The sequence below is a fragment of the Pristis pectinata genome, chromosome 22 (assembly GCF_009764475.1).
Source record: "Pristis pectinata isolate sPriPec2 chromosome 22, sPriPec2.1.pri, whole genome shotgun sequence".
Taxonomy (NCBI): Eukaryota; Metazoa; Chordata; class Chondrichthyes; order Rhinopristiformes; family Pristidae; genus Pristis; species Pristis pectinata.
In genome coordinates this window covers 16,694,876-16,720,613 of record NC_067426.1, presented here as the reverse complement: position 1 = coordinate 16,720,613, position 25,738 = coordinate 16,694,876, and the positions used below count along the sequence as shown (strand labels likewise).

The 25,738-nt window shown below is 37.5% G+C and overlaps 1 protein-coding gene across 7 annotated transcripts in view; it reads right to left on the bottom strand.

Moving 5' to 3' along the window:
* Window positions 1–5,255: 5,255 nt before the first annotated feature.
* LOC127581748 (polyadenylate-binding protein 4-like) overlaps window positions 5,256–25,738 on the bottom strand; it is a 35,761-nt gene continuing 15,278 nt past the window's right edge. For 2 of the 7 annotated variants that reach the window (XM_052036430.1, XM_052036431.1), the window contains 10 exons: window positions 24,090–24,227; window positions 21,364–21,459; window positions 20,381–20,653; window positions 16,067–16,157; window positions 10,992–11,108; window positions 10,111–10,250; window positions 8,532–8,625; window positions 8,221–8,351; window positions 6,917–7,025; window positions 5,271–5,846 (listed from right to left, as the gene is read on the bottom strand). In XM_052036430.1, the coding sequence (XP_051892390.1) occupies window positions 6,939–7,025; window positions 8,221–8,351; window positions 8,532–8,625; window positions 10,111–10,250; window positions 10,992–11,108; window positions 16,067–16,157; window positions 20,381–20,653; window positions 21,364–21,459; window positions 24,090–24,227 (1,167 nt within the window). In that variant the 3' untranslated portion in view covers window positions 5,271–5,846; window positions 6,917–6,938. Of the gene's footprint in view, window positions 5,847–6,916; window positions 7,026–8,220; window positions 8,352–8,531; window positions 8,626–10,110; window positions 10,251–10,441; window positions 10,607–10,991; window positions 11,125–13,720; window positions 13,787–16,066; window positions 16,158–20,380; window positions 20,654–21,363; window positions 21,460–24,089; window positions 24,228–25,738 lie in introns of those variants that run through there. The other 5 variants (XM_052036429.1, XR_007958003.1, XR_007958004.1 and 2 more) reach the window with 5 other exon arrangements.

The window sequence follows — 25,738 nt, the reverse complement described above, 5'->3', positions numbered from 1 at the left end:
TGTACCACAATTACTTTGTCCGTTTAAACCTCTGAATAGTTTGTGTGTGAAGTTGTGCCCCAGATTCATTTGTAAATAACCTAAAGTTCATTCTGGCGTCACGTTCTTTCATTGCTCGGGAGCTCGCCATAAGTTTGTTACCGTGGGGTCAGCCACATCGCTTTTCTCTGTATCGTTTCAATGGCATTGAATGCTTGCTACAAATGACCAAAATTGTAATTTAATCAGAACATGGAGCAATTTTAGTGTGACATCCTTGGCTATTTATATTAGCAATAAATCAGTACTGTTTCGTACTGCTCCACAGTAATTAAGCAATAAATGTAACGCTTGCTATCAACGAGGAACACTTTCAACTTCACCTTGGTCTATATTAAAACATTCACTGTTCAGATGCTTTGCCCCACTTTTCCTTTCTGTGTTTATTGACATTAAATTTCATATATCCATTAAGCCTAATTATAGATATTATCTGTGTGTGGGTCCCTGGTTACTTTCTTCAGTTCAACAGTCCAATTTTGCATCACCAGGTTTAACCAGAAAGCAGAACAAGCTTGTAGAACCAAATAGCCTTCACTAATTTCAATAAGTTCTTTCCCCTGATGACCTCAACACGACCTCAGTGGTTTAGTTAGTTAAAGCTGAACCATCCAGGTGAAGATCAGAAGCTATGTTTCATGTTTCCTGGGATGATTTTACTTGGGTCAGTTTACTATAATTGATATTTGCATTCCAGACAGAGGGGCAAAATATCCAATAACATCAGGTGCAATGTCTGGATACATGAATACTGAGCAGATTCAGGTTCAAAATTTAATGTTGTGCTGCCCATGGCATTTTGTGGAGGCTTGTATAGAACATTGACCATTTGTTTCAAATACCAAAAGGCAGTGTCTCTGATACAATTCAGCAGAGGGAAAATTTTAACATATCTCAGAAATTTAAGCATAAATATCACCCATAACATTTTCCTTATGCTCTGCTCTTATCAGTAAGCAAGAGTTTATTAAGTGAAAACATAAATAGGATTTCATGCACATGATTTCTTTATTAGGCTGATCCATTCTTACTTTGACCATGTCACCACTCCAACACTTAATGGATCAGAATGATTTACAATTCGCAACAATTAACACTTATGTGACAACCCCTCCATTTAGTCAACTTTGCAATTTTGCCATATTATTTGAGAAATTTTAATTCTAAGGCCTTTACAAAGGTCCAGATTTTATTCTGTGAAATCCAGCCCCCACCCTTGTTTCCTGGAACTAGGTTGCCTTCTCTCCATACAGTTATGGAAACATATGAAGTGCAATATTAAATCTGGAAGGCAGTCTGAATAATTTTTTTTAAATCAGCATACATTCTGTTGATTGTAATAGAATGGTGAAAGGTCATCAACTTGTAACTTTGTTTTTCTTTCCACAAACGCTGCTACATTGCCACACCATTTTCCCCTTGACACATCGTTTTTATTCCACCACCAACAATCCCTCACTTGTACACATCATTCCATGAAACTATAAGGAGATTTTACACTGTCCTTTTACTTCCTCCCTTTTTGCTGTTCAGGGCTCCGCTTGCCTCTAGGTAAACAGATTAATTGTACTTTTTTCAATTTAGTACACTATATTCACTGCTCACAATGAAGCTCTGATGAGACTGAATACAGATTGGGTGACCAACTGGCATCAATGTTCCAAGTGTCACCCAAACTTCTAGTCTCCCGTCATTTTAATTCTCTATCTCATCCCCATTCTGACTGCCCTATTTCAGTCTCCATATATTGTTCCAGTATAGGTCAACATTATTTCAAAGAATAGCACTCTCTTCTTCAACGAGGCACTTTATAGCTCTTAGGACTAAGTAGATAATTCTACAATTGTGGATCATGATTCTGCTACTCCCATCTAAATCTCAGCATGTCCCACATTTTGTCTCTTCATTTGTCCTGTTACACCTTTTGCGTTACATCATCTCTTTTGTTACTCAAACGCTCCTGCTTCCTACCCCATCACAGGCCTTCTCTTTTGTTCTTTCCTTCCCTCTCCCTTCCTCCATCTCATTAATTTTTGGGTCTGGCAGATTAGTTACCTGAAACATTAATTGTTTCCAATTTCCACATATTCTGCCAGACTGTTTCCAATTTTGAGAATTTCCAATATTTTCTATGTTTCACATTTTGAATATCTGCAATGATTTGCATTTGTGGTCCATGAAACATAAAGGTACACTAAATAATGTTTTAAAACCAACAATCATAGGTTTGAACGAAACAATCATACAACTGGTTTATTCCAAGAACAGCCAATGAGGGAGGGTGGAGGCAACAAATACCATAATTTAATGTTATTCAAAACAGCATAAAACTTGCATTATGTAATGAAGACATTTACCATTAAGGGATGTACAAAGCCAGCACTTACTGCCTATTGCTCATTGCCTTTCAGAAGATGCCTTGAACTGCTGCAATCTGTTTGAAGTACTCTCATGGGAGGGGAATTTGCAGGTGGTACCATTCACATGAACCTGTTGCTCTTGTTCCTCAGTAAAGAAGAGGTTTGTGAAGTGCTGTAGTACATTTTGTAGATGGTACACACTTCAATCACAGTGCTCCACAGGAGAGAATGGATGATCAGGATGTTGGATGAAAGGTCAATCAAGTGGGCCACTCTCTCCTGAATGTTGAGTATCTTGGAAATGTTTGCATTCAAGCAAGGGTAATCCATCACACTCTTGACTGTGCCTTATAGCTGACGGAAAAGCTTGGTTAAGTTAGGAGGTCACATACCATTGGACAGATGTTGAAGTACCTGTCTTTCCACATAGAGGCAAAGTCAGCTTCACAGATTCCACAAATTCATTGTGGAGTCATCAGCCAACGTCCACCTTCCCAATGATGGAGGGAAGGTCATTGACGAAACAGCTGAAGATGATTGGGCCTAGGATTTGGTACAGGAATTTCACTGGACAATGTCTTGGAGTTGTGATGATTGACTTCCAATAACCAGTTATCTTCAGTTATCAGTGTTAGGTATGACAAGTCAATGGAGAGTTAATTTTATTCATGTTAAGTTGCGATTAATTTCACAGTTCAAGTTTTCCAAATTTTCCACATTTGAAAACTTGAGTTCAACCAAATCAAAAACCAGAAGAATATTGATATCATTCCTATTTAAACTGATAAACATTTACAATGTGTTGTAAATATGTTGTGTACCAGTCTACCACAAGCTCTATATGTTTTATGTCTGCTATCCTGCTCCATGGGGTTCAATAAATCTAACTATACTATCTTCCAATGCTTCAAGGGAATGTTCTTATTTGATTTTATGCTAAACAACCAAACATAACCAGTGCATCTCCAGTTAATTTCTCTTCCCACTTTTTGTCTCTTCCAAACCCCCTCTTTAACTATCTACGACTATATCAGCCAAAAATAAGACAAGGATGTGGTTTGTGAGGCAGGGACAGGTCATGGCTTACTGGAATATACAAAATGCAAAGATTGGAAAAGGTGAGTATAGTTAACCAAAGATTAAATAAGATGGGGAGAAATCTAAAGGAAGCGGACTATCTCAATTGAAGGCAAGTGCAACATGATTGAAGCAAGAAGAAAACACATTGAAACATATGAAATTCTGAGAGGCCATTTTCCCTGGATGTAGAGTTTAGAACGAGGAACCATCAGAAGACTGATGATTTAGATCAGAAATGAGAAATGACATCACTATGAGGCGAGAATTTTTTTTTTATATAAGTCTCTATCTTGGATGGCCATGAGTCCTGTACAGTATATTCAAGGCTGAGATTAATAGAGATATTTAGATTGAAAAGGGAATTACATATGGTGATCAGGCAGCAAAGTGGAGAATTAGGCATAATCATATTGAATGGCAGGACAAAATCAAGGAGTTCTTACGTCCTGCATGTGCTGGTAATTATTATCATGGGTTGGGCTATTATTATATTACTACAACCTAGAAGACATCCAAGTATTAATACCATCTCCTAGTTGCAAAGCATTTCAAAATATGTGCTCTTAGCATTATGTATTGATTCATTATTAGCTGCCTTAGATAAAGTTATATATGACCTTGTTTAGAATAAGACACTGACAATTTAAAAAGCATTATTTTGCTAGTTTCTTTTGATGAGCAGAATATTAAAACTTGCCAAGGGAACGGAATATCTTATGATCATGCAGTATTTTTAATGACATAAATCCAATTCAAATTAAGCAAAATTGAACTTTAAATATATGTAAATAATTGTAGGCCAATGTAAAGAAAATCAGAGTATATTACTGCTCACTATAAGATTTACAGGTTTCCAATTCCACACCAAGGCTATTCTCTACCAGTGCTGCTTTGCCAGGAGACTACTAAATAAGGAGCACAAACATTGCTTTGGATAACATGTCCTCGGCCTCTCTCAGGGAAGTTCTTAGACATCTCTTTACAAGCCAGCTAAGAACAGAGTGCTGAACAAGCACATTTCTAATTTGATTGTGAGCAGACCATTGTGTTGTTACAAAAGACAACAGACATTAATTGAAGCAGAAAGGCAGAAACTATCAAAAGTAATCAACATCTTTTTCACATTGGTTTATCTTTACTGCCCCCATTGGAAACAATTTTTGCTCTTCTGCTAAACAAAATGCATCTCCCACAGCCTGATGACACCATATGATTCTCTGACAAAGTTTGTTTTCTCAACCATCCACCGGGATGTGCAGTTATTCAAGTCCCATTAATTATTTTTGTGGAGCAAACCACCTGTTTTCACACAGTATTTCCTCACAGAGGAAGCTGGGAAATCAGCCTCACTGGACATTGTTTTTGGAGCATCAGTTTTAAGCTTTAACATCCCCAAATAATTTCATAATCATAAAACAATCTGGTAACATTTTAATTAAAAGAAATTCCTAATTTTGAATGAAATAGGCAAATTTTGCAAGGGAAAGCGAATTAAGACCTCTATGAAAGGCTTGGATGTACTGCAGTTTTGCCAGGGTGGAACCCGAGTGTTCACATCTGGAATCCACTGCTATTAAAATGAGAAGCAATAAAGCAGTCAAATGCTAAGACAATATCAACATCCAATGACAGCCATAATATTCTTCTATAAAGTAATGTAATTTGCTTTTTCACTACTAAAGATCTACTCGCATAATTTAAAGTTTATTATACTCTCATAACCTAATAAATTCCAAAACCATACATCAAAATAAATTAAGACAATTGACACATTTTAGACAAAGAGTTTTTATTTTTTTCTCCCTTCCCCAATCAGAAACACACTTCCAGATTTGGGCAAACTTGAGTTTTAGAAAGGAAAACACACCTTAAATGATAAAATATAACTGCAAAGTTAAAATCTAGCTCCATTCTCATACCTAGAACCTTTCACTTCCTGTCTTTTGAAAAGAAAGAAAAAATAAATAATTCCAAATTATAGGTCATCGACCCAAAACTCCTAACTCTGTTTCTCCCTCCACAGATGCTGCTTGACCTGCTGAACATTTCCGTCATTTTCTGTTTTTTTTCACGTGTTCAGCATCCACAGTATTTGGTTTTATGAATAAATCTATCCTGGCCACAGATATTCATATTCAAAACAAAGCAAGCTGTATATCAGAGTGGTGCTCTGCTTTGTAATATTATAGTTTGATCTATCAAAATATATTTCTTTTAAATACTTAAAGTACATTAAAATCTTTCAGAATCTGGTTATTTGAAATTTTGCAATGTTTTTTGTTTTTTTCCCTTAAAGCTAAGCACGATCCACGTATCCAGTCTGAGTATATCTGAACCAAATTTGTGGATTCGTTGGTTCTTGGCAACCTGCAAAGAAAAAAACAAAATAACTTGAATCTTTTGAAATTCAAGTGCTATAACTATTTAGTTTGGAATCCTCAATGGTACATATGTGCTTCACTTCAATCATAACCAAATGTGAGTTCCATTTATCTGTACTAAAACAATATTTGCGTCTTATTGCTGATAAAATCTCATTTAAGTTCCTTATACTGACGTCATTTGTGAAACTGTGGACACTTCTCTCATGATGACAAATTTGATTTGTGGTGACTCTAACTCCAAACCTGCAGAATTTTGTCGGTCACTGGTTACCAGACAGAACTATTAAGTACAAAAATGTAATCAATTCCCTACTGAATCCAAGGTAAGTGCATGAAACACACATACCTCTTGTTAAAACTTTCTTGAAAATCCACAAATATCATCTCACCCAGGCTACCTTTATCTACCATGCTAAAAAGTTACTCGATAAATTCAGCCAGATTGATAAGACACAATGTCCTTTTCAAGAAGCTGTGTTGACTTTTCAGTAACCCCTCCTCTAAGCAGGAGGTCAAACATGGGATCAGCAATGAGCCTTTCTAGGAACTGCAATAAAAGCCAATTTCCTATAATCAAAGTAAATTTATTCATTCCAGTTTGTGAAACAATTCTCTTTGAATAACAATGTAACAAAAATCTTTTTGCTGTCCATGGGTCTCTAACTATGGATATTCACTGGAAATAAAAATAGAAATACAAGCTAAGGGTTCACAGGCTATAGCTTCCTTTACAGTAGTCTCAATAAGCTCTGTCAGCCTCCAGCATCTAACTAGTACTCTGCCTTTGCCAAAGAATGGAAAGCACTACACTACACTGCACGAAAGAATGTTAGACAAAGTGGTCCCCCCCACAGCATTAGTAGGAAAGGTTTAGTTATACATTTTATTAATTTAACTCAACTGAGTACCAATTGCAAATAAAGTAGTGGTGTACTTGGTCATCAATTTCTTATCAGGACAATTCAGATAGTCAAACACTGCCATAATTAAAGCCAGTTAATATAATGAAAAAACAGAACAAATTCTAAGTCATTCAAATATATAAATGCTCACTGTTGCAAATGTTCCTCCCACTTTAGGATGTAGCTACGACCACAGCTGCCTTCTGGGCTGCCTCTTTCTTGGCCTGGTGAGCTTGCAGCACAGCCACAGCTTCTTCAACCTGCAGATTCCAACATGAACCAAAACTGTATGTAACGAGCGCTGCATTGGTTTCAATAACATATTAAAATTGATATAGTCACATTTTTTTTGTTGAACCACTGGATGCCACAAATGAAGTAGCCAAGTCATCAGAAGTCAAACTAGTTAATACTCCTGTGTATTCAAGCTGGCCAGGAATTTTGAAAACCAATTCCCCAGATACCTCCAGGTCAATCCCAAGCAAGAAGGCAAACTTTGGTGTGGAATCACCCTTGCATTCTCCTAAAGCGAGCATATTCATGTCCAACTGCCAGGCCTCTACATGAAGGACAATATTCTGTGAGTGCCTCAAGCTACAGAGAGATAGAATACTTCATTCACCTGAAAGTTTTCCTTGTGCAGCCATCAAAGGCACCCAAAACATCACATACAGGCAACAGCTACTTTACAACGATTCGAGTACGGAAATTCACCCTTACAGAATTCACAAATCACTTCCCAAAAATCTATATACACTTTAAAAAATTGCTCTTCTGGTATTTAAGTGGGAATGTTTCTTTAAAATTAAATAAACAAATGTAAAAGAAAGAACAAATTTTGTCTATTTATATTTTATACTACTCGCATTTCTTGACGCACACACAGATAACATGGCTTTTTATTTTTTTTAGAACACAGTAGGTTCATTGTAAAACACTGTGCGGTTTAACAGCTTTCTTTCCAAGCATTTTCCATAATATTTACCCTCACGATGTCTGAAACAGGGCCAGCAAGTTTGTGCAAGTTGTAAGCCTAAATGACCACATAAAGGAATTTCACTGGATGTAAAGCTTGATATTTTACAAAGATCGATGCTTGAGATAAACTTTATGCAATACTAAAGTTGTGAGACTTGCTACAATGTCTCCAAACATAGCTGCTGGCCACCTAAGAGGTTTGCTTTGGAAACAGACAAGGAAATCTCTTAAATGGCCCCCCACCATGAACCAGCAGCTGAAGTACTATCATTAATGTCGAGGAAAAAAACATACCATGGTAACACATCTCCACATATAACATGGGGATTCAATGGGAAATAGGGTTTGCTTTATGGAAAATGATGATATGGACAGTTTGCTAGGAATGCAACACTTCTGTACCTGGGGCTCAACCATATCTTTAAATACACAGCTGTCATTCAACAAACATTAAGTGAATAAGCTGAGTCAGCATACCTTTGATCGTAGTGATTCTGGTGATTCCAACATATGTAGCAACTCAGAATTGTCTATCTCAAGAAGCATTCCAGTGATTTTTCCAGCTAGGGAAGGATGCATACTCTGGATCAACGGGAACAGACGTTCACCTGGGGAAAAACAACAGGAAAGGGTTTCATGATAGAGGGAACAGTGTGTGAGATGTTAAATATTACTTCCTATGTACACATCTGGTTCTACATTTACAATTTCCGACAACAGAATATATTTGGAAATTCAAAACAGAACTCTTTAAATTCATCAGGAGAGGTACTTCAGCATTCATTTACCAAGCATCTGCTTCTGTTCCTGAGGAGGAGCTGCAGCAAGCATGGAGGCAGTCAGGGGTTCCTGTCCTTGTACAAGCACTGCAGTCTGAGAGGGCTTAAGAAAAAAGCAGGAAAATCAGGTCACCAGTTAGCTAAAAATTGTCCATCTTCTATACCCACCAGTGGCAATCCATTCCCAAAAGATTAACAATGGTTGATAGTGAGGAGGACAGACGTAGGTTACAAGATTGTATCAATGGACTGGTCAGGTGGACACAAAAGTAACAAGCGAAATTCAATCTGCTGGTAATCCATTGGGGTAGGGATAGCACACTAAATAGTTTGATACTAAGGAATAGACGGGCCTGGAAGTGCATGTTCATAGATCCCTGAAGGTAGCAGGCCAGGTAAATGACACACTTGCGATACTGGCTTTTAAAGAATACATGAACCATTAAGGTCATGCTAGAATTATATAAAACACTAATTAGGTTATGACTAAGGCACGTTGTACAATTCTGTTCACCACATTAAAGGGAGCATGTGACAGCGTTAGTACTTGGAGGATAGTTATGAGTATGTACCTAGAACTAGAAGATCTCAGCTATAATAAATAATTAGTTAGGCTGGAGTTATTTTCTTTGGAACAGAAGTAGTTATGGTCTATAAAATGATTAGAGGCCTCAAAAGGATAAGCAGGAAAGATCCATTTCATTCAGATTCAGATTTATTATCACTGTTTTATAATAAAGTGAATTAGCTGTTTTGCAGCAGCAGTACAGTGCAAAGATATAAAATTATTATAAATTACAAAATACTATATATATACAAAAAGTAACAATGAGGTAGTGTTCATGGACTGTTCAGAAGAGGTCAGTAAAGAGGTCAATAAACATGGAACACAGATTTAAGATACCTGGCAGAAGGATTAGTGGAATGTTGAGTTAAATCTTTTTGCCCAGAGAGGTAGTGACGTGGAACCATCTACCTGAATGGATGGTTGAGGCAGAAACCTTCAGCAAATTTGAAAGGTACTTGGGTGAGCAATGAATGTGTCACAACTTTACAAGGATATGCATCAAGACCAGGAAAGTAGGATTAGGCTGGAGAGCTCTCTTTCATCTGGCCAGGACAAGGAGGCCTCTTTCTTTATCAAATACTTTTCTGATTCTACAAGCAACCAGAAACAGCTCCCAGACTACAACTAAAACCAATTATCAAAACTAACATAGTCATTTCTTCTGTGACACTGCATGTGTGTCTGGTTTCTTGCATAATATCTTTAAATAGGGCTGTTAAGCCAACATTTAATTCTGAATTTTGATAGTTAATTAACAATAATGTTCATATATATTCTCTCATATTTAAGACACAAAATCACTGCATTATTTAATTAAATGTTCTCATGCTTTTACATGAAAAAGATAATCTGTTAACTATCTTTATAACCATGGTCCTTAAATGGCTAAATATATTATATCAGTGACTAATATGCAATAGTTTAGATTAGCCAAATTTCTATTGTATTCAATTAACATAATTCATTGTCATATTCATATATTGTCAATATTTGAATGGATACATTATGAACTTCTTATACCTGCTGTACACCCATTTGAGTTTGCACTACTGATTGCTGTGGGTTCCTGACTGTGGAGGCATATTTGTAAGGTGGAACACCCCGTGGTGTTGGGCCAGCAATTCCAGGGCGATGTGCCATATTCTGTGTTGTAGATAATCCTGAAATTACAAAGCCATGAAGTTTCCATAAGTTTGAACAAAAGATCAGCATCTATCATTATGACTTGTCAATTTCACTTTCTAAAGAAAGGCTACATCCATACTGGATAATACTTTGGCATTTCTTAGATGTACTCTAAGTAAAGCCTAGGAATTGGCATCAGCTTTATGAAAAGTTGGATTAAACAAACCTGTTATTTCAAGATCCAGTTTAAGGTTTTCTTTAAAATGGTGAAAGTCAACAGTACACAGTGATGCAAGAACAAGCTGATTAGTACATGCACTGTTTGGAAACTTCTCTTTGCCAATTTTCTCTCACACCAAATCCTCAGAGCCACATGTGAGAGATAGTTGTCCTAAAAGCAGGAAGGGTAATGGTATGTGTTTGTAGGCTACTTAACATTAGACGCACTACTGCAGAGCCTGATACTATTCTCAATAACCCACAAGTGCAAGTTTCAAGAGGGAAAGAAAGAAAATTATCAGAACCAAATTTTCTGATACAATCCAGTAATTTTATAGTCATCATTACTGATTACAGATTTACTTCAGTGATGAACTGAATTTAAGTTCTTCAACTGCCATGTGAACATTGGATGTTCATTAGGTCATTACTTGAATTAGTAGTCCAGTGACACTATGCTATATTCAAAGGTAAACAGTAAAACTATTTGATGCACTGTTAGGCTAATGAAAGCTGCACAAAGATTACAATTCTTTTTTGTAATTATATAAACTCACCCATTCTTTGTGCACCAGGAATACCTCGAGAACCCTGAGCATTTCCTGTTGGGGTAAGGTGACGAAGAGAAGGCCTGGGACCTCCCTGGCGAAGGGCATTTGGCATGGCTTGGAACCCTGTTCAAGTAAAGAACTGACAATGAAAACAATCAAACTAACCTTTCAAAAATACATATACATTTCAAGCTTCTGAAGCCCAGCACAGCACCATCTGGAACATGCACAAATGAGGAAGATTAGAACTTACACAAAACTATTCACGTCCTTTTATAACATTTTAAGCTAGTTATTTTGGTAGGAAATTAAGTGTCTTCATTTATAGCTAAAGCTAATGACAAAATCTTCACTGGATGACTTCATTACAAACTGCCTGTGTTGGTGGGCGTTATTTTCCTCATATCGGGCAAGAGGAGGAAACATAAAAGCAGCAGGTTAAACTGGGGAGGGAAATATCAGTGGATACCACCTTGAGCTGAGCTTCAAAAAAATATTCTACCCATCAGTAAGACTGCTGAAGACTACTGAAGAAAGGGAAGACAAAAAAGGGAACTTTATAGATGAGATAGCATGACATCAGTAGTGGGAAAAATGCTGAAATTTCTTATGAAACAAGTGGAAATAGCGCATTTGCCCTGTAACTGCGTGGGTCTCCTCCCACATCCCAAAGATGATCAGGCTGGTAAGCTGTGGCCACTGTAAATTGCCCCCAGTATGTACATGAGTGGTAGAATCTGGGTGTAGTTAATGATAATATGGGGAAAATAAAAAAGGGGATTAATGTAGTAGTAGTTTAAATAGCTGGTTGGTGGTCAGTGCAGACTTGGTGGGCCAAAGGGCCCATTTCTGTGATACATCTCTCTATGACATTAAAATAACAATAGAATTAGGCAGAGATCATGAATTCATGAAATGAAATCATGTTTGACAAACATATTAAAAAATTGTTGAGGTTGTAACATGCTGAATAGCTAAGGTAAATGGTGTATTTGGATGTGCAGAAAACCTTTGAAGAACCACAAGAGATCATTAAACAAAATTTGCGTGCATGGGTTTAGGGGCAATACACTCCCATGGACTAGGAACCAGCTAAAGGACAGAAGATTGAGAGTAGGAATAGATGCATCAATGGAATGCCACACAGATCAGTTTTGCAGCCAAATATGTATATAATCTATATCAAAGATTTGGAGTGGATCAAGAGTAATACATCTAAATTTTCCGATGATACTAAGCTAAGTGGTTAGAATGGGCTGTGAGAAGGATGCAGAGAGCCTTCAGAGGAATATAGATGGATTAGGTACAGGGCAAAGACGTAGCAGATGGGAAAAATGTAAGGTCATTGATAAAGTAGAAAAGTAGAGTGAGAGACTGAAGGGTCTTGGTGTTAAGAGAGATCATGATGTCTTCGTACACTGAAAGCTATCACTTAGGTATAGTAAGTGACTAGGAAGGGAAGTGGTATATTGGGCATTATTGCAAGACGATTTTAGTACAAGAACAGGGACACCTTGCTCCAATTATATTGGGCCATGGAGACATCTCATCTGGAGATCTGTGCATTGGCTGATCTTCTTACTCAAGTAAGGATATACTTGCAATAGAGAAAATGTAGCAAAATTTGATTCTTGGAATGGCACATTTATCATAACAGGAGAGATTAAGCAGATTGGCCCTATAGTCTTGAGTTTAGAATTAGAGGGGACCTAATGGAAATATACAAAATTCTTCTGGGGCTTAACAGGGTAGACACGGAGCTGATGCTTCCACTGACAGGTCTCAGAGTCTCAAAATAAGGGAATGGCCCCTCAAGGTAGACATTAGATGAAGTTTCTTCATCCAGATGGCAGTGAATCTTTGGAATTCTCTACCCAATAGGTCACTGAGTATATTTTAAAAAAAGAGATTAATAAGTAATTAGATATTAAGGAAACCAAGGGATATGCAGTTAGAACAGGAAAGTGGCAGAGAGGTAAAAGATCACCCATGATGTTATTGAAAGACAGAGCAGGCATAAGGTGCCAAATGGCTTACTCTACTTCTGTTATATTCTTCATTCCACATTTGTAACAATGGCTCCCCTTTCCTTACCTCACTTTCATTGAAAAGGTTATTCAAGCTGCTCCCCTTCAGACTCAACTTGTCCAACAGCCTCCTCCTACGCTTTAACCTACACTATTAAAAAACTTCACTTCTCTCATTTTCCCAGATCAATCGCATGCCATATTAAACCGTGCATCCCAATTTACTTTTGAAGAATTTACCCATTTTAACAAATCATCTCTCCCCACACCACCACCACTCCCCACCAAATCTGCAATATTTCAGCTTTTGCAGTTTAGTTCTTAAACTGTTAGTTCCAATACATCTCTTCTTTCACCCTTCTCCATTATCAATGGCAGAGTCAACAGGCCTAATGGCCTTACTCTTTACAACTCCATACCTCACCTCTCTCATCCTGCTGCATACAAAAGCATACTCAAGACTTAGCTTCAACCAAGATTTCAATCATTTCTTCTATTACTGTTTGCCAGCCATTTCTCTTTGCACAGTAGGTCACCTACACTATTAATGGTACCACATAACTAATTTGTGAATAAATTCACAGATTAGATAATAAAATTTGTTGGGTGTTTATAACGTTGAATTTGTAGGAATGGATAATTAATGATTGATTTAATACCCTAAAGCCTGAGGAATTGTACCAGGATAAATTTATACTTGTGACTTACACTAGCTGTCAAAAGATCCATCGTACTTGTGCACAAGTCACATCTCCAGGTTTGCAAGTCAAATACCTACGTGAACATGCAACAATATTACAGACTGTTGTTAGGAATCAGGAGTTTTCCACTAAATTGGCAAAATGAAGTAAAAAGTTTTCAATTTAAAAATGTACTTCCACCTTGCATGTTACAGAGCTAATATTTACTTAAGTTCATATTCTACTCACAATCTGTTGCCTTCCCAGAACCAGATTACAATTCAACAACTAGGCTAATCAATTATTCAAGTGAATATTTTACTAAACATCAGTAAAAACACATTATATTTACAAACTTTCTATGTCTTCAAACTAGAGATATGTAGTTGGAACACAAATGATAGTTTAAAAAAAATCATGAAAGTACACATGGTTCACTTTATGTGCTCTTTACTACTAAGTGGGATAGGCCAATGAATTAACTGTGAACACAATGAATTTACGTTCCTTCCCATCTCCTTTCAGATTTGATCATTCCCAGGGAAGGTATATAGGATAAATACTTGGAATACTCTAATTCAAGACCAATCGGGTCACAAAGCAAGTCAGCATCTTTTAAACAAGTTATGCTACCAGTAAACTATTTCCTTTTTTAACATTGCATGTTGATCACCTGGCAGAGTGGGGCCAGGAAATATCTTCCTCTATCTGCTTCCAAACTAAAATGCTAACTTAGAAAACCTCATTACCAGAATCAAGGGATCAAGAAAAAAAAATCAATCCTGAGATCTTCCTCGTCCACAAGGCCAATCCCATTCCAAAATGTCAAAAACAAGCAGTCATGTGGAGACTAGCTGCCCATACACATTGATCATTAAAACACCATGCACAAATACAGAAAATAAAATAAAAAAAGCTAGAATGTTAACCTTTACATCTAAAGGACTAGAACACGAGAGAGTAAAGGTTATGCTACAGCTACACAAAGACATGGTTTAAAAACACCTGCAACATAGTGAGCTCTTGGAGAGAGAATAGTGTAATTTAGCAAAATGATACCCAGACATCAAGGGTCAAAGTACAAAAAGAAATTGCACAAACCACAATTATATTCCGTGAGATTGTGGAATGGAATCACAGAAAATTTGCAACACAAAAGTAAGCCACTTGGCCCACTGTGTGTGCTGGTTGAAAAAGTATTATCTAGCCTAAACCCACCTTCTAGTACTTGTCTTTAGACTTGCAGGTCATGACTTCACAAGTACACATTCAGATATGCTTCCAAGTGTGATATGTGCTTCTGCCATTTTATGGATGAAAAATACTTTCCTCATTTCCTCTCTAATCCTTTTATCATTTACTTTAAATCTGTCCCTCAAAAAGATGTAGGTCCTTCTTATTTAATCCAGCCAGGATGCTCATAATTTTATACACCTCAGTCTCCCCTCAGCTCCCAAAATAAACAGCCGATTAAAATCTTTCCCCATATCTATAATTTCAGCCCTGACAATATCTCCTAAAACTCCTGCACCCTTTCCATTGCAACCGTATCATTCCTGTACCACGATGGCCAGAATTGTATGCAGTACTCAAGCTGTGGTCTAATGTTGTATGTAGTTCCAGGATGAATTCCCTGTTCTTATATTCTTTACCTCATTTAATATGAGAGAGCATTCTATTTGCTTTTTTAACTGCCTTATTGACCAATCCTGCTATTTTTAAAAATCTGCTGGACATATACTCCAAGGTCTCCTTTTCCTCCACATATCTCAAAATCCTTCCATTTACTGAGTATTCCCTTGCCTTTTTACACCTCTCCAAATGCATCACCTCACATGTCTGGATAAAGTTCCATTTGCCACTTTCTGCCCAACTAACCAGTCATCCTTACCTTTCGGAGATCAAAGCTCTCCTCCTCCTTCTCCATATCCTACTTTTGTATTATCTATTTCTATATCATGCTCCCTCCAGCTAAGCCAATTATGGGCACTCCTCTGGTAGTAGTTTTTCAGTCATAAAAACACCAGTCAACCCATTGCTTCTTGCCAATGAGACAGTTTTAGATCTAACTTGCCACACTTTCTTAGATTTCAAGGGCATTTAACTTTTTTTTGACTAGCCTAGCCAAAAGCCTTGCAGAAATCCATGTACACTACATCAAAGGCATTACCTTCCTCGACTCTTCATGTTGACTTTTCAAAAATTTGTAAGCCATTATTCTTTCAAATTCTGTTTGGCAAAGAGGATTTTTCATCAGAAAGAAACATTCCTGTCAGTACTTGTAATTTTATGGAGTTGTAAACATTCATTGTCTTTTACATAAACCACATCCTCTTGAATGTCAGACAAGTAATTATATAACTACCAAACCTACCTTGGGGCCTGGTTTGTTGCTGTTGCCAGCGAGTACTGGGTCTCATCTGAGCCATCTGATTTGGTGCATAATAGGTAGCTCTGTTTTGTGCCTAGAATAAAACCAGAACCTATTTTACTCTTTGTCAATATATTCTTTCAAAGATCAACATTATTTAACAAATTAAATCCTGGAATTGTTTCCAAACCTTCATTCTTTTTCTACTTTAATTACTGTATACGCTTTTCCAACAATCGTTTAGTCCCTATATGGGTGCACCATTTTCAACTGATGAGCTAACTCAATTCCATAAACATTCTCCTAGTAATCTTGCATCAATTTACACACTGCTTGCCAAATTCCAGTGCAATTTGACAGATGGAATGCCAAAGTATATATATTACACCATTATGAGAAATGCTCCTTCTCAGAAAGCGTAAAACATGAAATATTTAAATTGTATCCTGGATACAAAACTAATTCTGCAATATGTGCAACATGCTGAATATTCTTATGCTCCTAAACTATACAGAATGATGATGATTTGGTGGTGGGGGTGAGGAAGAAAGAAGGCAGTTAAGGGAGAAAAGGAAGTGCCTCAAGAAGGCGGCATCTATCACTAAGGACCCTCACCATCCAGTACATACCCTCTTCTCGTTACTATCACCAGGGAGGAGGTACAGGAGCCTTAAGACCCACACTCAACAATTTAGGAACAGCTTCTTCCCCTCCACCATCAGACTTTTGAACAGTCTGTGAACCCATGAACACTACTTTGTTATTCCTTTTTTTTGCACTATTTATTTTGTAATTTATAGTAATTTTTAGTGCAGTCTTTGCACTGTACTGCTGCTGCAAAACAACAAATTTCACATCATATGTCAGTGATAATAAACCTGATTCTGATGTGTTTAACCATTCAAGGGTAGCAAGGTAACACTGCAGGTACTGCAGCTGTCTCAACTCCAGCGACCCCAGGTCAAATCTAACCTCCATTACTGCCTGTATGGAGTTTGCACATTCTCTCTGCAACTGAGTGGATTTCCCTCAAGTGCTCCATTTTCATTCCACGTGCCAAAGACATGCTGGTTGTTAGGTTAATTGGCTACTGTAAATTAACCACTAGAGCAGGTGGCCTGTGGGAGAATTGGGGGGGAGTTAATCTTTATGTGAGAGAAAATAAGGTCACGGGAAAAATAAGTGGGAGAATGGGTTTAATAAGGTTGCTGTAAGAGTCAGAATAGATTTGATGGGCCAATTAGCCTCCTTCAATGTCATTTGGAAATAGGGAAAAACATGGAAAATAAGCAGATGCACTGTTACTGCTGTGAAACACTCAATGATTGAAACAATTTACAGGTACTGAAAGGAATTGCTGCTGTAATTTAATACAATTTCCTATCTTTTTAATTAAATCACAAATGAAATATGGTCATTGTTGGCAAGGCAAGTAATTATTGTCCATTCTTAATGGACTTTGAGAAGATGGTGGTGAAACATCTTTGTGACTAGCTTTAATCCATATGGTCTGAGGTTTTAACAGGCATAGTCTACAGAATACCAAGAAAGTTAGAGATAGTTGTTCTTTTATTGTAATATAGCAGCTGGTTACACAAAACACTTGATTAGTCAGCAAAGATTGCCTCAGAGAGACAGGTGGCAGGACTAAACAGTTACAGTTGAATTTGGATTTTGCTGAGCTAGTTGACACAAATCTAGCATGGAATCCACCCCAGGGCAGACTGGTAGTGTAGCGGTTAACGTAACACTATTACAGCGCCAGCGACCCGGGTTCAATTCCGGCCACCCTCTGTAAGGAGTTCGTATGTTCTCCCCGTGTCTGAGTGGGTTTCCTCCCACATTCCAAAGACGTACGGGTTAGGAAATTGTGGGCATGCTATGTTGGCATTAGAAACGTGGCAACACTTGCGGGCTGCCCCCAGAACACTCTACGCAAAAGATGCATTTCACTGTGTGTTTTGATATACACGTGACTAATACAGATATCTTATCTTAGGAAGTTATATTTCCTTTGTCAGTGAAGGGGCCACCTGAACCAGGATTTTTATACTTTTTAACCATATAGTTTTGCACATTAATGTCATATGTGGGGCTAAGATACACATCACTGACTTCCAGCAGGTGATATCTACTGCTGAAATGAAGGACAATAGTGTTTCTATTCCTGCACCTAGTATTCAGCTACTTTCTTCCTGTCAGTTTGAGGTAGCTACAGAGTATCTGAGGGAATGTACTTGTCCACTTAAAGGCTGATAAGCTCATTGTTCTATTGATTTATCTAAGCACCAATAATTGCTATTTTGACTTTGCCTTTTGACCCTTATGTGGCAGTTCCTGAGGAACTCTGCAAAACATTTCTTGAAAATATCTTGCATGAACAGTGTGAATGCTTACAATGAACAACCGTGTATTCAGATAAGGTCCAAATGTTAGAGTAAGAACAGCATCTATCCTCAACCTATCCAAGTATCACAACTGTGATAAATGGACACATGCAGGTGTCAAACATTTTTTCTGCCTTGTGTCAGAATGGTTTCTGTTGAACAACACTGTTGAATTTGTTGATTGTGGGTCATTTTAAACCCCCTTTTAATCCATGTTACATTAGCTTACATGCAACACTATAGATTTATTATGCTTATTAAATCAACTCAGCATCCACAGTACTCTGAGTGCTGGTAGGTAGGGAATTCTTGGGAATTAGAGGCTGCAGCAAAGTGGTGCAGCTAGGAGAGCTACTGCCTTACAACACCAGCAATCCAGGTTTAACCCTGACCTCCAGTGCTGTGTGTGTGAAGTTTGCATGTTCTCCCTGTGACCTAGCAGGTTTCCTGGTGCTCCAGTTTCCTCCCACATCCCAAAAACATGTGGGTAAGTTAATTGGCACTGTAAATCGTCCCTAGTGTGTAGGTGGATGGTAGAATATGGGGCAAGTTTGATGGGAATGTGGAGAGAATATGTTACAGAGAAAAATTAGTGGGGGATTGGGACTGCTCAGTGAGCCAGCATAGACTCAATGGGCTGAATGGCCTTTTCTATGTTGTAAGGAAACATGACCTAGGCTTGGAGGAATGGCAATACATTTGCAAGTCAGGATAGTTTGCAACATGGGGAGGAACTTGTATGAATCTGATCCACATGTCCTTACTGATGAACTGGAACGGAAAACACTGCAGGAAGGAATCGACTGAGTGAATGTTTACATTGGATGTCAATTAAGTGGTTTGTTTCATCCCAAGTGTCTAATTTGTGTATTGATGGAGCACATTCATCCAGATTTGTGGTTTGTCTGCTCAAGCGTCTACTCCACAGTAAACCATGGTGATGGTGGTGGATGAAGGCAGAAGGAAGGTGATAATGATGTTAGATGTCAAGGGGAGAGGCAAAGACCATCATTGCAAGGCACTTGAGTGGAACAAATGTCACTGACACTTAACCAAATGTTGTCCAAATCTCTACTAAATGTGGTCATTATCTGAGGATGTGTGGCTGGAATTGAACATTGTGCAATCATCACATCTTCTTACCTTTTGATGGACCAAATTCATTGATGAACTAGCTGAAGCTGGCTGGACACAGAACAATTTAATGAGAAACTCTTCTTATGACGTCCTAGAGCTGCGGTTATTGATTGCCAACAACCATACCATTTTCCATTGAGCTGAGTATGACTCCAACAGCAGAGTGGTTTTCCTTCATTTCCCATTGACTTCAGTTTTAAAAGATTCCTTGATGTCACACAATGGCAATTTTTAAAATCTATCTGTTCATTTTTCTGGATCTGGTGATCAGTCATGACATACACATGGAAACCCATGACCTTCTCTGGTTCAACAGATCGATGCCAGCAATTCCAACCAGAACCACTGGCAAAACTCAGCATGAGCTGGCCCATAAAATAACAGCAAACCAGTAAATAGTGATATTGGTGCAGCAACAATTAAAAAAGAAACTAGCACAATACTCATGAAGCTTAAGTTCTAACTGAGAAGAAATACATTAGCCCACTTTTCCATTAGACCAGCATCTCGTGTCAAGGCCTTCTGTCCAATTGGACATAATGGATTGAGGGTTTTATGTTCAGCTTGACAATGGACTGGAAAGTGACCTGACATCCTTCTGCATTTTTTTATATTGTTAATGAATTTCCTTTGAGTTGCAACTTCAGATATTCAAACCAGATCAGAAAGCAATATATAGACTGGACCAAAACTAGCAAGAATCTGGCAGAACTAATTTCCTTCTGATTTCTCAAACTCTGAAGCTCCTGACCTGGGGGATACTAAGGCAAATGAAAAATTATCAAGGACTCACCTGAGGCACAGCTGGCATAAAGTAGCCTCCAGCAGCTGGCTGAAATTGGTTGATAATTGTATTGGCTGGCATGGCACGCATCCCTGCGATTCGCTGCATATACTGATTAGTTAAATGAGCCTTGCGTTCCTCTTTTCTTTGAGCAAGGGCTACATATAATGGCTTGGAACCAACAATACGCCCATTCATTTCTGTTACAGCTTTCGTGGCTTCTTCAGGAGAGGAGAAGCAGACAAAGCCAAAACCTTTGCTTCGACCATCCTCCAGCATTACCTTTAAAAAGAGCAAAATATCACAAATTTAAAAGGAAATTTAAGGTAATATTTAATGCTTGCAATTGAAATGTACTATAGTTTGTCAACATTAACATGTAATTTTAGCTACAGTACCACATACAGGGAAAAACCTGACCCAAATTTAAAATCTTATTAATCCACATGAGGAATGAAACAGTCCTAGGAACATGAAAAATAACAGGATTAGGCCATTTGGCCTCTCAAGCCTGTCCCAGAATTCAATAAGATCAAGGCTGATCTTTTACCTCAGGGCCATTTTCTTGCACTAACTCCATATCCTTCAATTCCCCCAATATATAAAAATTTATCAATCTCTTATCTTGAACATACTCAGCAACTGAGCCTCCACAGCCCTCTTGGATTCCAAAGATTCACCACCCTGTAGGTGAAGAAGTTTCATCTCACCTTCGTCCTGAATGGCGACATCTTATATTAGGATTGAGACTTTTGGTTCTGGTTACCCCAGCAAGGAGAAACATCAATTCTGCACCTACCCTGTCAGGCAGCTGAATGGATCATCTCATGTGAGAACTGATAAGAATAGCTTATTAAGGACATTGACCTTTCATAAAATCATGGATAATATCTTTTAAAAAAATACTAATGATTAACGAGGAAGGCAATCACTCTTTTTTATTTTTTTTACCGCAAACATTTTCATTCATAAAACCTTGTACATGAACATACCTTGGCACTGGTGATTGAACCAAATGGAGCAAACTCTTTTCTCAGTTTTTCATCATCAATGGTGTCATCTAGGTTTTTGATGTATAGATTCACACCCTAAAATCATTTTAATAATTGTCAGTAACCTTAGTGTTGTTGCACAAATTCATGTTCTCAAATCTGACAGCTGACAATTAGAATGAAAATGATTACCAAATGCACTTATATAAATGTTGCATAATTCCAAACTAATACAATATTATGATCATAGCTGTAGCAAACACAAACCAAACTCAATTTCCAACTCAAAAGTGCTCTACAAATAAATGGGTGTCTTTTACAGTGCAAGGTGCTGAGTTTTGCTTAGCTGCATGACAGATCTAATGTTCAAGTATGCACTAAATTACAGGCCACTAAGTTATTTCCAGGCAGGCAATAACCAAATATTATTTTTATAACCTATCAATCAAAATTAAATAGATATATTTCTTAAACTGGCATTTTCTTTACAACACTTTTGTAGTAATCTGGCATAAATTTATTGGTAATGCTTCAATATTGAAAAGTTGCCAGTCTCATTAAAGGAAATCATGAAAGGAATTTCATTGTATTATGGCCCTGAATTGAGTACATTTCTGCATATATAATTACATTCTTCACCAGCTTGTTTTGAAAATGAGTGCTATCTATTCAGAAGAAAACTGAAGTTTATTTAAAAATTGATAAAACCCTTCTTTCAAGAGACACTCTGTCAATGTTCTGAAATAGAGCACACCACAGCAAATCTCCTGGTATGATTTGCAGATAAGAACAAAATGCATTCTGAAACTTACGACAGATCAAATGCGTAGCATATCCCATAAATAAAGAATATCCATTTAATGAAGATGCTGCAAGATTGCATGGAGCCCAACAAGAGTTACGTTCATCAAGAAGAGGAGAAAAAAAACTTAAAACAATTTAAAAGTAATGTTGCAAAGTTGTAGAGATAAGTCTCAATTTAGAAGAGGCACATCTGGATTTACTCAGCATTGTTTTGGCACAACAGCTCCTCCAAGGTCTGCACTGCAAAATCAGACTGGTTATAGGAACTAGGTGCTATATTGCATAAAGACCAACATTTGATTTGAAAAACAGTGCTACATACCAGCAGATTTTCATTGTGCACAAGTTTTTGTTTCCATTTCTATGACAGTACTACAAATCAGATGCATTTCCCCTAGCTGCAATGATCCAAAATGGTGTCAGGTAAACTGTCTTTTTTTGTACACGTTTTGTATTAAGTAAATTAATGTTGGCTGATGACCTAGATCACACTTATCTGTAACCAGCAGCTCCTTGGAAAAACATTGGTGATACGCAGTCTTGAATTACCGCACGTGTGGTCATATACAGTGGTCTGAGATCAGCTGGTCCAATTCAACTGACCATCAAATCCAGCAGTAGAACACCGACACTATGAGCAGAGGGGCCAGACACTTTTCGTCAGTGCTGATTGGAATAAGAATTTGGGCTTCATTCATTTGAATGCTGGGGCAGGGTTGTCACTGAACAACATTTTTAATTATTTATCCCTAAGGACTTTTTAAAAACTTTTTTAAAAATCTTAAAACCTATTTCAACAGTTTGTATATGTCTATCAGATTCTTTTAACAACAATTCTAAAAGCTTCTGACAAAAATCGAACTGGCTCCAGGACGATCTGACCCAATACTGCCTTCATTCTAAGGCAATTTCTTTCCCTGCAATTGATGTACAGATACGTGAATATTCAGGATTTTCTAAATTTGAGGGAGGGAGGCGGGCAGGACCAACATATTGGTCTATTTCAGTAACACTCCTAACGGGAAAGTGAAAATGGAACTCTTTCACGAATTGGGTCCAAATTCTCAAATAAGGGGTAAAAATTTTTCTTAACTGGTTCGTAAGCAAATACAAAATAGTAACAATTGGTGCGATCCATAGTTTAACAAAGGGGAACGTGAATGTACTTGAAAAATCACTACAGGGTCATATTGCAACCACCTTCCCACCACAAACACAAAATTCTCAAACTCAAACTGCAGCAACTTCATTTTCTTGATACATGACTATTCCACAATTTAGTATTCCTTTTAACTGAACAAATTAAAGGAGTTTCCTGGAACATTGTACCAGAGCAAATTAGCTAAGAAGATCCCAGTTTATTGGCTATTTTGTTTCTAAATTGCATGCATGGGAATTTGTTTGATGTTCATGGAATTATTTGATGTTCATTCAAATAAAAGATCAACCACATGAAATAAAACATACTGGGACACACCATCGCATCTGACATCTGCCTGCAACTCATCTTAGAAGAGTCAGGATTTTATTCAGAGATGTTCCACCACTTGGCAGTTCAGGTGTACTGACAAATTCAGAAGAGCTGGCTCACTGAATGGTGGAGGTTGCCACCAACATAAAGTCCAGAAAATTTTAGCTCCCAACAGCATAATGAGGGATCAATCTTGCTTGCAAGTCACTCTGCTACCTTGGTCATCTTCCAACTGGAAAGTAAGGCAAGCAGCTGCACTTACTCCCCTACCTGATGGGTGGGTCAGATGATCTGCCCTATTATGAACTAAGTTCTTGTCATACTTGGTGTTTTTCAACATGCTTAGTATCCTAAGATAATAGAAATCAGAGGTAAAATTACTGTATTAGAAATATTTTATGGAAAGTGATTATGCATTCTCAGGACCAATCAAAGCAGATTCTTTACACACCTGATATCTGCTGATCCGTTCTTGTTTTAACTGTTCAAACTTTCTTTTCAGTTCAGCCTGCCGTTCCACTTTTTTTTGGGCACGGCCAACAAAGAGCATCTTTCCATTCAGTTCCTTCCCATTCATTTCTTCCACAGCCTATATGTAAACATACAAGAACATCATCACATTTAAGATGACATAATCACAAGTTATCACAGTTGACATTTATCTATTGTACGTAAGCCAGGATTAGTCAAATGGCACTATGCCACACAATGGCATATCAACACTCTGGAGGCACAGCATGTTTGAACATCTAAAATCTTTTAGTGTGCAATAAAATATTATCATTCTAAGAAAATACCTTATTTATTCCTAGCAATTACATTCTGTATGTGAAAAAATTAAAAAATCTAAACTAAAAATCTATTCAAAGAGTAAACCATGGTGTTTTTTCAGAAATGTACTTCCATATTATCACAGATCATGGTGACATGGAAGAGAGGATTTATAGTCATTAACTTTCTTCCTTCTCAAAGTATTGGTACTTCAGCAGTACTAGTACCTTGAAGGGCTATTATTCAGTCATTGTTAGTTGCAACATTTGCAAAAGTGAGAAGATCACGAGTCAAGCTTCATCGCCAGATGAAGAGAACATAATCGGGCATGGCACGAGATATAACATGAGAACATAATCAGGCATGGCACATCAGTACAGAACTTCTGCCAGTTAAGTAGTCTTTCAGATAAAACATGAACCCAAAGATCTATCTGCTGGCTTTAAAAGATATTATGGCACTATTTGAGCAAAAGTTAGGAAGTCTGCCTGGTGTTCTGAATATCAACTTAACCACTAACCAAAACATACATGACTACATTATGTTCTAACTCCCTACATTGTAATGTAATTCTGTTAAATGGACAGGTCACCACTGAAAAAGATGTTATATGATTATTGTTTTATGGAAACTAGAAGTACTACATTATGCAGATCATGACAAGCAATTTCATCAAGTCTAGAACAATAAACCACTTGGAGGCAGATTCAAAACCACCTGGCAGAAAAAAGTTCAACAGCGATTAGTCAATTAATAGAACGGGTTTTGTAATAAATGAAAGGAGTATTGATTCATTCAAATCCAAATTACACAGGATTTCTTTCAGAAAATTAGCACGTTGGGGTATACATCTTTGGGAGGAACAGGAGATGTAAAATTTCTCCTGACTTCATATCTTAATATTGACATAGAATGATTACTCTCATCATTCAATATCTCCAACAGCCTTGTACTACGCGACTACCAGAAAGGTGATTGGTGAATCAGATTGGTGAATCAATTCACCAACTGGTGAATCAGAGTCCAGCAATTCTCAGTTTCTATGATTATATACCAACTACTGCATTAGCCATAAGGTGTTTGGAGACATCAGGTGACAAAAAATTAATTTCAGGTAATTATTCTATTTGCGCTTTCTCCAACTCAATAATCACTAATCTCTTTACCACCTCTACTGACATTTAAAATATGTTAAAGGTACACAACCAAGGTTTGTAAAAGGAGTCAATCTTTAAGGGAGAAGATGTATATAGCTGAGGTTCTGGATGGGCTACAAATTGATAATGGAAGTACTTGAAAAATCACCCAGACTACTGAGGGGTGGGAAAA